The sequence below is a fragment of the Megalobrama amblycephala genome, linkage group LG19, assembly GCF_018812025.1.
Source record: "Megalobrama amblycephala isolate DHTTF-2021 linkage group LG19, ASM1881202v1, whole genome shotgun sequence".
Lineage (NCBI taxonomy): Eukaryota > Metazoa > Chordata > Actinopteri > Cypriniformes > Xenocyprididae > Megalobrama > Megalobrama amblycephala.
The window spans coordinates 1,035,664-1,048,744 of record NC_063062.1 but is presented as its reverse complement, the minus strand read 5'-3'; the positions used below and the strand labels follow the sequence as shown (position 1 = coordinate 1,048,744).

Sequence of the window (13,081 nt, the reverse complement as noted above, 5' to 3'; positions counted from 1 at the left end):
CATCATTTGTACCAGAGATTATCTGTTGCTCAGCTGCTCCAGGAAATAAAAGCATTCTGCTGCTGGTCTGGTTTTGTTTGTGACCACTAGCAGCGATTACATTTAAATCAATGATTAAAAAACATTTCTTGCTTTTAGACTTACACGCACCGATGAATTGTTCATCATAAATCCGATGAGCAAGACGGTAAAGGGTCGGTTTTGATTCCAAGGTTTGTGTCACGTAAGATCTGACCTCTACATCAGCATGTGTTTGACAAAAATCAAAGAGAAATGGTCATCTCTTATATGTATTAGATGGAGACAGGGGAATATCTCTGTCTCTCTCTCTCTGTCTGTCTGTGAGATGTTGTCTTGCCGATGGGCAATGGAGTAAGATCATTATTTTGGATCACAACAGGCCTGTCGGATCGCCTGAACATGGGAATTCAGGGTAGCGGATCGTCCGTCTTTCTATCTGCTCTTGTTGGGGTCTGTTTCTTTCTTCACCTCTCGTATCGGGCTAGACTGTAAGAAGAGCGTTAGAGAACGAGTCCTGTTGAAAACAGAGATCCAGGCGCATGTGGAGCTTCTTTTAATACCTTCCCGTTCCCTCCAGCACTGATGCACCGCATGCGTTTTGTCATCTGCACTGTGAAGGGCAAAAGAAAAGAAAAAAGACATGGGTGAAAAGAAAAGAGCACCCTAACTATCCACATATGGAGGTTAGAGATGTGTCCCAATCAAAGTTATGTATTTTCATATACATTTTTCCCATATAATGTTTTTGATCAATCTAAAGTTTTTTGAAGTTTATACTGCAATGGATTGCATGCATATTGAACATTTTCTGCTTGGATTAGTGCTGAAATGTGAAATGCCGTAAATCAATTTTTCAAGTCAAAATTCTTTTGTATACTGTTTTAACCATTCATATATGGAGGTTAGAGACGTGTCCCGACTCCCAAACAAAGTTATATATACTTTCATATACATTTTTCCCTAACTGTAAATCCGAATAAGTTCATTTGCCTCAAAATTTTTAAATTAAGAAATTCAGAAAGGGCGTCCGCAAAAAAAAAAAACATTATATAACACTTCATTTTAGCATTTACTCTCCCTTTCGAGTGCCATGGGCAAAACATGTTGGAAAATAGAAATCCCAGCCCAGTTTTAGTTCATCTAAATTAAAAGAAATTAGTTCATAAAACTCAAACAATGAAACCGTTCAGTTTACTTAAAATATATAAGTTCTGTGAAATTAAAAGAAAAGAAAGTGCTAAATACTAGTCAATTTGACTGAACTAATTTGTTTAATTTAAGTTTGTCCTACTCAAACCAATTAATTATTTTGAGCGTTATGGTTTGCAGTGCTTATAATGTCAACTTACAATGATATGAAACAATGAAAATGTATTTTTTAAAGCTTATATTGAATAACCATCCACGTATGGAGGTTAGAGGCGTCTTGACCAGTTATATATACTTTCATATACATTTTCACCTTATAATGCCCACTTACAATATTTTTACAACAATCTAAAGTTATTTTTTAAAGCCTTTATTGCAATGGATTGCATGCATTTTGAACATATTTTCTGCTTGGATTAGTGCTGAAATGTGACATGCGACACTGATTGCCGTAAGTCAATTTTTCAAGTCTAAATTTTTTTGTAAAGTGTTTTAACCATTCATATATGGAGGTTAGAGACGTGTCCCGACTCCCAACCAAAGTTATATATACTTTCATATACATTTTTCCCTCACTGTAAATCTGAATAAGTTGGCAAAACTCAAAAAATTTGAGGCAATCAGTTGCATCAAAATTATTAAGTTAAGAAATTCAAAGGGAGTCCGCAAAAAAACATTATATAACACTTAATTATAGCATTTACTCTTCCTTTCGAGTGCCATGGGCAAAACATGCTGGGAAATAGAAATCAAAGCCCAGTTTTAGTTCATCTAAATTAAAAGAAATGAGTTCATAAAACTCAAAACAATGAAACCGTTTACCTTAAATATATAAGTTCTGTGAACTTGAAAGAAAACAAAGTGCTAAATACTCATAAAAGTCAATTTGACTGAACTAATTTGTTTAATTTAAGTTTGTCCTACTCAAACCCAGCGTTTTGAGCGTTTTGAGCGTTATGGTTTACAGTGCTTATAATATCAACTTACAATAATTTCAAACAATGAAAATGTATTTTTTTAAAGCTTATATTGAATAACCATCCACGTATGGAGGTTAGAGGCGTCTTGACCAGTTATATATACTTTCATATACATTTTCCCCTTATAATGCCCACTTACAATATTTTCCAACAATCTAAAGTTATTTTTTAAAGTTTATACTGCAATGGATTGCAGGCATTTTGAACATATTCTGCTTAGATTAGTGCTGAAATGTGACACGCGAAACTGATTGCCGTAAGTCAATCTTTCAAGTCAAATTTTTTTTGTATAGTGCTTTAACCATTCATATATGGAGGTTAGAGACGTGTCCCGACTCCCAACCAAAGTTATATATACTTTCATATACATTTTCCCTCACTGTAAATCCGAATAAGTTCAGTTGCATCAAAATTTTTAAGTTAAGAAATTCAAAAGGCTTCCGCAAAAAAACATTATATAACACTTAATTTTAGCATTTACTCTCCCTTTCAAGTGCCATGGGCAAAACATGCTGGGAAATAGAAATCCCAGCCCAGTTTTAGTTCATCTAAATTAAAAGAAATGAGTTCATAAAACTCAAAACAATGAAACTGTTCAGTTTACTTAAAATATATAAGTTCTGTGAACTTGAAAGAAAAAAAAGTGCTAAATATTCATAAAAGTACTAATTTGTTTAATTTAAGTTTGTCCTAATTTAAGTTTGTCAAACCAATTAATTATTTTAAGCGTTAGGGTTTACAGTGCTTATAATGTCAACTTACAATGATTTCAAACAATGAAAATGTATTTTTTAAAGCTTATATTGAATAACCATCCACGTATGGAGGTTAGAGGCGTCTTGACCAGTTATATATACTTTCATATATATTTTCCCCTTATAATGTCCCCTTACAATAATTTCAAAAAAATGAAAAATTACTTTTTTAAAGCTTATATTAAATAACCATACATTTTCCCCTTATAATGCCCACTTACAATATTTTCGAACAATCTAAAGTTATTTTTTAAAGCCTTTATTGCAATGGATTGCATGCATTTTGAACGTATGCCGCTTTTCACAGCACACATTGTTTCACAGCAGCTTTACAGAAAATGATGTTAATGTTTATAATATCTTAATATCTTCATACCTCACAGTCACATTTAGCAGATTAGAGCTGGGCGATAAATAATATATTTTACATTTTGTGACGATACAAGCAATCAAGCAGTTGAGATTTGCTATATAGTATATATATTGCTTTACACAACTTGATGACATACTTCTATATCCAACTTTATATTTAGATCTGTGTGATATGGTTTACTTTTACAATATAAACAATCAAGCAGTTGAGATCTGCTTGGGATATAGTTGGGATATATTAATGTATCAAAGTTTATATAAAGAGCTGGACTCAATCAAGCAGTTCATATATCACTTTATGTGAGTATACTTTATGTACGTGAAAAAAAGTTGAATATACTAAATATCCAACTGTATATAGAGAGCTGCACGATAATGCAACGATATAAACAAGACTTTTATTACTGTGCCATACGGTTGATCCCTCTCTGTCTGTTTTCTGCAAAGAAACCGCATATACAATTAGTCATGTAGTTTAGTTACCATTCAGGCTGTGTGCAGTTCATGACTGTTTATATCAATCTTTATGCAGATTACTCTGCGTAAACCATATCCTCAGTTGAACTCGAATCATTTCCTCCCTCATCCACACCTCAGCTCCTCCCGTGATGGAGACACGAGGAAGAATAGTACCATCTGGACTTGTGGGAAATTAAGGAAAAACCGAAAGGGGCAAAAAACCCCTGGCAAGATCCCCGAGAGAAAGAGAGAGAGGGAGAGAGTTTGGCAGTCTGCTGTTGTCTGCCTGGATAAAGAAACGCTGAAGCCTCGAGGTCCATCACTGACGGGCTCCAACGAGCACATGAGATCCTGCCAAACGTCTTGACTGTTGCCCCGCGGGCCGCGCTGATACCTCCAGTCTCGCTGCTTTTTAAAGATTCATTCTTTTATTGGGTTTTATTTATGTACTTATTTGTTTTTTTATTAGCGGCACTAATAGCATCACCTTCTCTCATACCTGTAGTTGGTGACTCGTGTTTTATTTAGAAAGCATAAACATCCATTGAAAAGACTGTGTAATTATCTCTATAAAAGAATTATTTTGTATATTTTAACTATTGCTCAGTGTGATAATTATTACATTTCTAGATACTAAACTTGAATGTTGCATGGGCAAACAACACTTTTATTTACAAAGACGTCTTGTATATATTTATTGTCCACTGAAAAGACAGTATATTAATCTTTAAGAATAATTATTTTGTATTTTTAACCTAAAAGTGTAGGGTTTCACTGCATTTTGCGGATGTGGCCTGAACCTGTTGAACAGCAACGTTTCCATCAATTAAACATTATTATTGTTATTATAAACAGTGTGTGGATTTCATAGCTTTTGTTTTGATCCTGCACCTGTTGGAGATCATTCTGATTTCTTTCTTTTGTGAATAATTATTTCCATCAAATTCAAATGACTGTATCTCTTTTCTTTAAAAATTAGTTTTAATCATAAATCTAGTAAAATTTTTGAAATAAGAGAGAAAAAACAGAAGATATATTCTCTAAAATCAACAGTTAATGTACACTACCATTCAAAAGTTTCTTCTTCTGCTCACCAAGTCTGTATTAATTTGATTTTTAAAAAATACAGTAAAAAATGTAAATATTTTTACAATTTAAAATAGCTGTTTTCTATGTAATATGTTTTCTAAAAATAATTTATTTCTGTGATCAAAGCTGAATTTTCAGCATCATTACTCCAGTCTTCAGTGTCACATGATCCTTCAGAAATCATTCTAATATGATGATTTGCTGTTTAAGAAACATTTCTGATTATTATTAATGTATATGAAGTTGTGCTGATTCATATTTTTGTGGAAACTGTGATGCATTTTATTTTTCAGGATCCTTTGACGAATAAAAAGTTAACAGAAAGAACAACATTTATTTGAAATACAATCTTTTGTAACATTATAAATGTCTTTATTGTCACTTTCAATGATTTAATGCTGAATAAAAGTATTAGTTTCCTTTAAAAAAAATCACTAATTATAAATATATATATATTATTCATAAATATCTACATCTTAAGTAAATGTATCTAGTTTTAAAATATATTTTACTGGTCAACAAGACAAAAATACTGATGTTCCTCATGTGTCCATCTGTGTCTCTGTTCAGGACTTCAATCTCCTGTACGAGGAGGCGCGCTATTACCAGCTGACACCCATGATCAAGGAGCTGGAGCGGTGGAAGCAGGAGCGGGAGCAGAGACGTCTGGCGCAGCCCTGCGACTGCCTGGTCGTCCGTGTGACCCCTGACCTCGGCGAGCGGATCGCCCTCAGCGGGGAGAAAGTTCTCATCGAGGAGATCTTCCCCGAGACCGGTGACGTCATGTGTAATTCGGTCAACGCTGGCTGGAACCAGGACCCGACCCACGTCATCCGCTTCCCCCTGAACGGCTACTGCAGACTGAACTCAGTGCAGGTAATGAGATTATCTGGTCTACAGCGGTTCACGGCGCTGCGCTTATCTGCTTCAGACATCATGCGGGTGATTTCATTCAGGTCGCTTTATTCCTGCATGTTTCAGCTCAAAATCCCCCACAGATCATTTATTATAGCTTGTCAAATTTGCCCCTATTTGGGTGTGAGCAAAAACACGCCATTTTTGTGTGTGTCCCTTTGAGACACACACAAAAAAAATGCAAATGAGCTCCGCTTTCCAGAAGAGGGCGGAGCTTTAACAGCTCAACAACAACAAAGCTGGAGAATCTCACGCAGTAAAATGACGAAAGTGTTCAGCCTTACATTGTTCAAACCGGAGTCGACACTGATGGAGAGACTCAGGAAGAAGTTACAACTTTTAGACGTTTCTGAATGGTTAGTGGATAAATTGATGTAGTTGCTGTGGAGTTGATTCAACTCATCCACTAGCATGTGCCGTCATGTTCATCTTTTGTGCAAATCCAGCGTTCGTTTGTGAAGCAGTCTGGTGTAAAACAACAACTTTTCCTCTTCTCTAAAGCAGCCCAACATGGCCCCGCCCCCTTTGTTGTGTGTTCTTGGGGGCGGGGTTTATGTAAATTTTAGGGTTAGTGATGTCACCGACCCAGGAAGAAGTTTGTTGTAGTCTCTACCAGTGTTGTAGTACTCGAGACTCTGACTCCATATTGTAATGGTCTTGGTCTTGTCATGGACTTTTGAGTCGGAATTGACTCATTCCCGAGTCCACTCGAGTCCCATTCAAAATATTTCATGATTATTACTGTATGTTATTATTTCTGTAAATTGATGTTTGGTTGACACGTCCAATGATTGGTGATGACTTGAGACTAACATTAGTGCAAAGGCAGCAGGAATTCGGATAATTTTACTGACTCAGATCTTTGAAAATGAGGAAAATGAACAAATCTTTTTTGAATCATTTCATTCATTTCAGCAGCATATAATTGAAAACACATACTAATTGCGCAAACGTTTATCACATTTGTAATAAAAAATAAACTATAGGCTAATACAGCCACGAAGGCCAAATTATGAGTAAAAAATGATTGATTGCTTAGCAGGGTCTGTTAGTTCACCTCACCTCCAGATCAGAATCGTTCTTTCTTTTGTCACCTCACATTTATCATGTCTGTTCCCCAGAAAGATTAGACGCCTCGCGTGTCTAACTCTCGGTCTCGACTCGGACTCAACATACTCTGAACTCGGTCTTGACTCGGACTCGAATGAGCTGGTCTCGACTACAACACTGGTCCCTACCAAAACTAGCCATATCGCATTCCAGGGTGAAAAATCGCATTCCGTGGGGAAAGAATTGCATTCCCATGATATGTCGCTTCAACCCTCGGACTACAAAAACAACCCACGGCAACGGTGTAAAAGTAGCCAGATTCCGCGGGAAAACCGCAGACTTGGCAACACTGACAGCTTTGTTTACAGCGGTTACCAGGGAAACAGCTCCATTTCTGCTGTTCCATAAGCGCCACCTACTGACAGAGAGTAGATTTACATTTCCAGTGCGAAAATCCGTCAAATTTTTGTTGTAAATTTTCACCGATAGATGGAAAATAAGCTATTTTATAAAACTTTCTTTTGTCAAAACTTTGAACATGTAGTGCATGCTAGTAGATAAAATGTTTTGTATGTCATCCAACCAATATTTTTTGTTCGTTTAAAATCCTGCCATCGCTTTTAATGCTATTATTCTAATGTTTATGCAGACAGAATGAGCTATTTTTATTCGACAAAACTTGCTGAAATGATTTCAGTGAGTGCTTTTTGAACATTTCCAGCAATTTTTAACAGTACCTTGATAATATTGATAACCCTGATCATTTTGGTCACTATAATCGTGATATGAAATTTTCATACCATTTCATCTCATCTATTCATGAGAACGAGGCTCAACCTGTGTTTGAACTAACACACTTTGACACACACACCTGGACAGCGCCCCCTCAGGGTCGAGGAAAGCACTCAACGAAACGCCTTTTCATGTGCAGCCATAATTTTTCACTCTCTCAAAAACAAAAAGCAAGAGCGAGAAGAAAAGAGAGGCTAGAAAATGAAATGCATAATTTACACGTTTCTCCTTTTTAAGACACAGCTCTTCCCTTTTAAAAAAGACTCCAACGTAACAACGCCCAGAGCGGTTGAAAATACACGTATTGCATTTTTTAATACCATACTTACACTTTCTCAAACAGCCTCAACCCCTTTATGCTTCTTTTATAGATTTCTAAATGGCTTGCAATATAATTAATTGGCTGCATCAACTAACACAACATTTTCTCTCTGCGTCTCCAGTAAGAGCGTGTCCCTCTCTGTCTGCTGCTGAGGCTGCCCTCTCTTTGTTTGCTCGCTCAAGCTCTATTTCTTTTCTAAAACTAGTTGATTTCTGTGAACTGATGAAGCAGGTCTTTTTGTTTCCGACTGAAGCTCATTTATCTGTTTCTTGCTGAAGCTGGTATTTAGCATGAACTCAGAAACTTTAAGCATGCGTCTCCTTTAATCAGAGCTGCTCACACAAAGGCCGCGAGAGACACTCGACTGTGCTGCTAAACGAATGATGCAATGCACTAATATGCAGAAACGTAACCATAAACACACAAACGTTATTCCTTCTCAGTAATGAATGAAATACATTTACAATCAACTTTTTCTCGTCCACCATCCTAGCTGACAAAGAACGTTCTAAGTATGTTTTTTCTTGGTTATTCAAATGTTAAGGGAACATTCCATTTTTCAAACATGAGATTGTTACTTTTGAATTTTCTCTGAACATTCTAAAACAAGCAGTAACATTTAAAAACTATTAGAGGAACATCCAACTAAAATGTTTCCGGAACAAAAAAGTTCTATGAACGATGTACAGATAACATTTTTGTGTCAACGTTTGGAGAACATTATTAAAGACCTTGCCAGAACGTTCCCTGTTAGCTGGGATCTTGAATCATTTTGATCTTGTCACAATGCATTGATTGCTTTAGTGATAAAGGATGCATGTCATGCTGCTTTAGATTTCGGTGAATGAGACAGAGTAATGTTGCTGAATGCGTTTTGAAACAGCCGTCACATCTGGAACCCGCCTATGATGTCTTAAAAGTGCTGTCTATGTAGGCAGCTCACTAGGGTTCGGAGCGGAGCTCATGTGTCCACTCCACATCTCCACATTTACACTTAATCCAATGCAATGCAATGCAAAAAAAAAAAAAAAAACATTTTTCTTCGTTAGTATTTTTGTCTTGTTTTCCAGTAATGTTTTTTAAATATTCTATTACTATTCTATTTCTATTCTATTCTATTTAAATAATATTGCTTAAGGAGCCCAATAAGCTTAAATGAGCTGGGAAACCATGATACATTACACTCTAAAAAAAAGGCTGGGTTAAAAACAACGCAAGTTGTGTTGAAAATGGACAAACCCAGCGATTGGGTTGTTTTAACCCAGCGATTGGGTTAAATGTTTGCCCATCCTGCTGGGTAGTTTTATTTATCTCAACTATTGCTTAAATATTACTGTATTTCTTGCTTAAAATGAACCCAAAATATGTTGGAAATTAACATATATTAATGTTTAATAAATGAGCATTTATTATTAAGTTTAAGGAATAATAATTAAACAATCAACATTTATTAAATTGCTTATTAATAAATGTTCACCTTATTGTTGCCTCCAGTAATTATGTGTCTTATTTTTAATTTACAACATATTTTGGGTTCATTTTAAGCCAGACATATAGTCATTTTTAAACAATATTTGGGTTAAATAAAACTGCCCAGCAGGTTGGTCAAACATTTAACCCAACCGCTGGGTTTGTTCATTTTCAACCAAACTTGGGTTGTTTTTAACCCGGAATTTTGGAGTGTACTTTCTGGATTCTTCAAAAAGTTCAAAAGAACAGCTTTTGTCTGAAATAGAATATTTTGTAACATTATAAATGTCTTTACTGTCAATTTTGATCAATTTAATGCGTCCTTGATGAATAAAAATATTAATTTCTTTAAAAAAAACAAACAAACAAAAAAAAAAACGTACTGACCCCAAACCTTTGAATGCTATCATTGACTTCTATTGATTTTAATATTCACATTTATTTATTTAGCAGACGCTTTTATCTCACAGCCTTACAAATGAGGAACTTAAAATCATATTTTCTACACTTGACCCTAAACCTGACCCTTACAGAAGTGTTTTCAAATTGTTATTGACTTTTGGTTAATGTATGTTCCTTTTTTGCCAGATTTTTTACCAGTCAAATTGCTTATTTTAAGCATGCATCTCTTTATTTTTTGCTAAATATTAAGAAAAAAATGGTATTAAGGTACAATAATGATTCAGAAACAAGTCTTATTCCTTTTCTTACAATTGAGCTTTTAGGCAAATATGTTTTGTTTTAAGGATTTTTTGCAGTGTGCTTCTCCAATTATCAGTATGAAACCGTTGCATCAGTGACCTCATGACCTCGAGAGCGAGTGCCGCTCAAACCGCTCCTGAACAGGTTTCCCGTCTCAGCCCGGTTGGGCGGATGTTGATGAAAAGGGTGTTTTCTCTTTTCCGAAATGATTTGAACGTGACACTCCTGTCAGCTGACTCATTATTGTGTGAATGATACAGTAACCCTGTCTGTATGACACAACACTATGATCTGATAACTGCCTGGAATCATCACTGCAGGCTAACAACCAAACAACCAACCACACCTGGTTTATAATAAGAAATAAACATGCTAAACAACTTCTCGGAACACCCTTGTGAAAGGAAGTACAAATTTGCATACTTTAAAAAAGAAGAAAATATACTTTAATGTAATATAATTAAGTGTAAATTGAATGTTTTCACACGTAATCGCATGTTCGCTGCAATTAAATATATTATAGTTTAAATTTATACTAAATGCAATTAGTTAAACTTAAGAGTGCTTTTTTGACCCACTTTATGTAATTTCATAATTATTTCTATTTTCTTTGAAATATGGTTAAAGTTTAATGCTGAACGTACTGAGAAGCATCTAAGATGATCTAAAATCTATTGAAACTTGTATGTAATGCATTTTAATATTTGTAATCACACACTTGTAATGAAGTTAAAATTTAGTAAATTTAAAATATATTAACTCTAAATGTAATAGAGTAATAAAACCAGTATAATATAAAATAATATAATATAATATAAGCAATTATTATAATCAAGTACTTTACATAGTATGTTAGTGAACATCAAAATAAGAACTTTTTTAAAGCATGACAAAAGATTATTAAAACATAATGATTTAAAATGTACTTTAAAGTAAAACTTAAAACCTTTCATTTGACATTATTACAAAGTGTGTTAAGAAACATAGTTATGAAAGTGACTCTCTTTAAGTCCACTTAAGTGGCCTTTTATTTCATTAATATTACATATTCTGCAAGTGCAGTTTTTAAAATATACTTTTAAGATTTGAAGTACACTACAAGTGCACATTCAATACAATTAAGCACGCTAGATTTATGGCGGTTATATGTATCACAGTTTCCACAAAAATATGAATGTTTTTAACATTGATAATAATCATAAATGTTTCTTGAGCAGCAAATCGTCATATTAGAATGATTTCTGAAGGATCATGTGACACTGAAGACTGGAGCAATGATGCTGAAAATTCAGCTTTGATCACATGATATAAATTACATTTTACAATATATTTACTTAGAAAACACTTATTTTAAATTGCAATAATATTTCAAAATTTTTACCATATTTTTGATCAAATAAATGCAGCCTTGGAGATCATTAAATAAAATTAAGCACCCTTTTTTTTTTTTTTACAATTAAGGGCACACTAGATGTAAAAATTGAGTTGTTTTTGCTCTACTAACTAGTACAGTTTAGCTTCGGCTTTTAGAAACGGGCTTGTTTATCTTGAAAAAGTGAGAGAAGAATCTAATAAACCCGCTCAGACTGAGAAATCACGGCAGATGAATGACATGTCGGGAACTTAAGAACGATTCAAAGCACCTGCCCTGAGAGATTGAAAGAGTCTGCAGTGAGATTACAGACACTGAGGAAGTGAGAGGGCAAACGGCACACGTGAACGGCTTCAGAAAGGAAAAACATTTAGCCAAACACACACGCTCATAGTGTCCCAAAGCTGAAGCTGTCCGGCTCCAGCCATATCTCAGAATGATGGAGGACCTGGATCAACACGGACGCTGGTGAACTTTCATCAAACTGACAGATGTGCCACTGCAAAGAGAGAGAGAGAGAAGCTCTGCTGACAGATACACACACACACACACATGGGTTTGTTTGCCGTAAACACGTTCGTACTGCAATTAAATATGGCTGTCACTCTTCTGCTGAATGTTTAATCTTGTTCTGTTTACAGAGTTATTTATGAGAATGACAAGCACGTTCTCCTGAAGTTACTGCTGAAAAACAACTAAATTAAATCACCAAAGCACGTCTCTGGTCAATCATTTCTCTGAAAGCGCGTTTGCATTGATGTTTCTTGTTGATGTCAATCAGATGCTGAGCAAAAATACAGATTTTTTAAAATATTTTTTAAATGGTCTCTTATTCTCACCAAAGCTGCATTTATTTGATCAAAATTACAGTAAAAAATAGTGAAATATTTTTACAATTTAAAATAAGTGTTTTCTATGTGAATATATTGAAAAATGTAATTTATTCCTGTGATCAAAGCTGAATTTTCAGCATCGTTACTCCAGTCTTCAGTGTCACATGATCCTTCAGAAATCATTCTAATATGCTGATTTGATGCTCAAGAAACATTTCTGATTATCAATGTTGAAAACAGTTGTGCTGCTTCAGATTTGTGTGGAAACTGTGATGCATTTTATTTTTCAGAATTATTTGATGAACAGAAAGTTAAAAAGAACTGCATTTATTTGAAATATAATTTGTTTTGTAACATTATAAACGTCTTTGCTGTCATTTTTGATCAATTTAATGTGTCATTGCTGAAGAAAAGTATTAATTCCTTTAAAAAAAATTGCTGACCCCAAACTTTTGAATGGTAGTGACCCTAAACCTGACACTTACAGAAAACTTTTGGCATGTTTATACTGTAATTGACGTTGAAATTTGTTTTTGGACCTTTTTTTTTTTTTTTTTTACCAAGATTTACCAATTTTTATTATTTTTCTGAGGAAGCTTTAAAAATTTTGTAAAGTGAAAAATCATCTCTTGCTTGTGAATGAATCTTTCTGTGTGTGTGTGTGTGTGTGTGTGTGTGTGTGTGTGTGTGTGTGTGTGTGTGTGTGTGTGTGTGTGTGTGTGTGTGTGTGTGTGTGTGTGATGACAGTAAATGAGAGCAGAGGAACTGGTGTCATGGACGGGACGGCAGATGGCCGATCT

General features: G+C 34.7%; 1 protein-coding gene across 2 annotated transcripts in view; it reads left to right on the top strand.

Moving 5' to 3' along the window:
• The window catches only part of LOC125254629 (BTB/POZ domain-containing protein kctd15), a 30,747-nt gene that overhangs the window by 14,562 nt on the left and 3,104 nt on the right, over window positions 1–13,081 (top strand). For both annotated transcript variants that reach the window (XM_048169322.1, XM_048169321.1), the window contains exon 4: window positions 5,396–5,701. In XM_048169322.1, coding sequence (XP_048025279.1) covers window positions 5,396–5,701 — 306 coding nt within the window. The remainder of the gene's footprint in view (window positions 1–5,395; window positions 5,702–13,081) is intronic.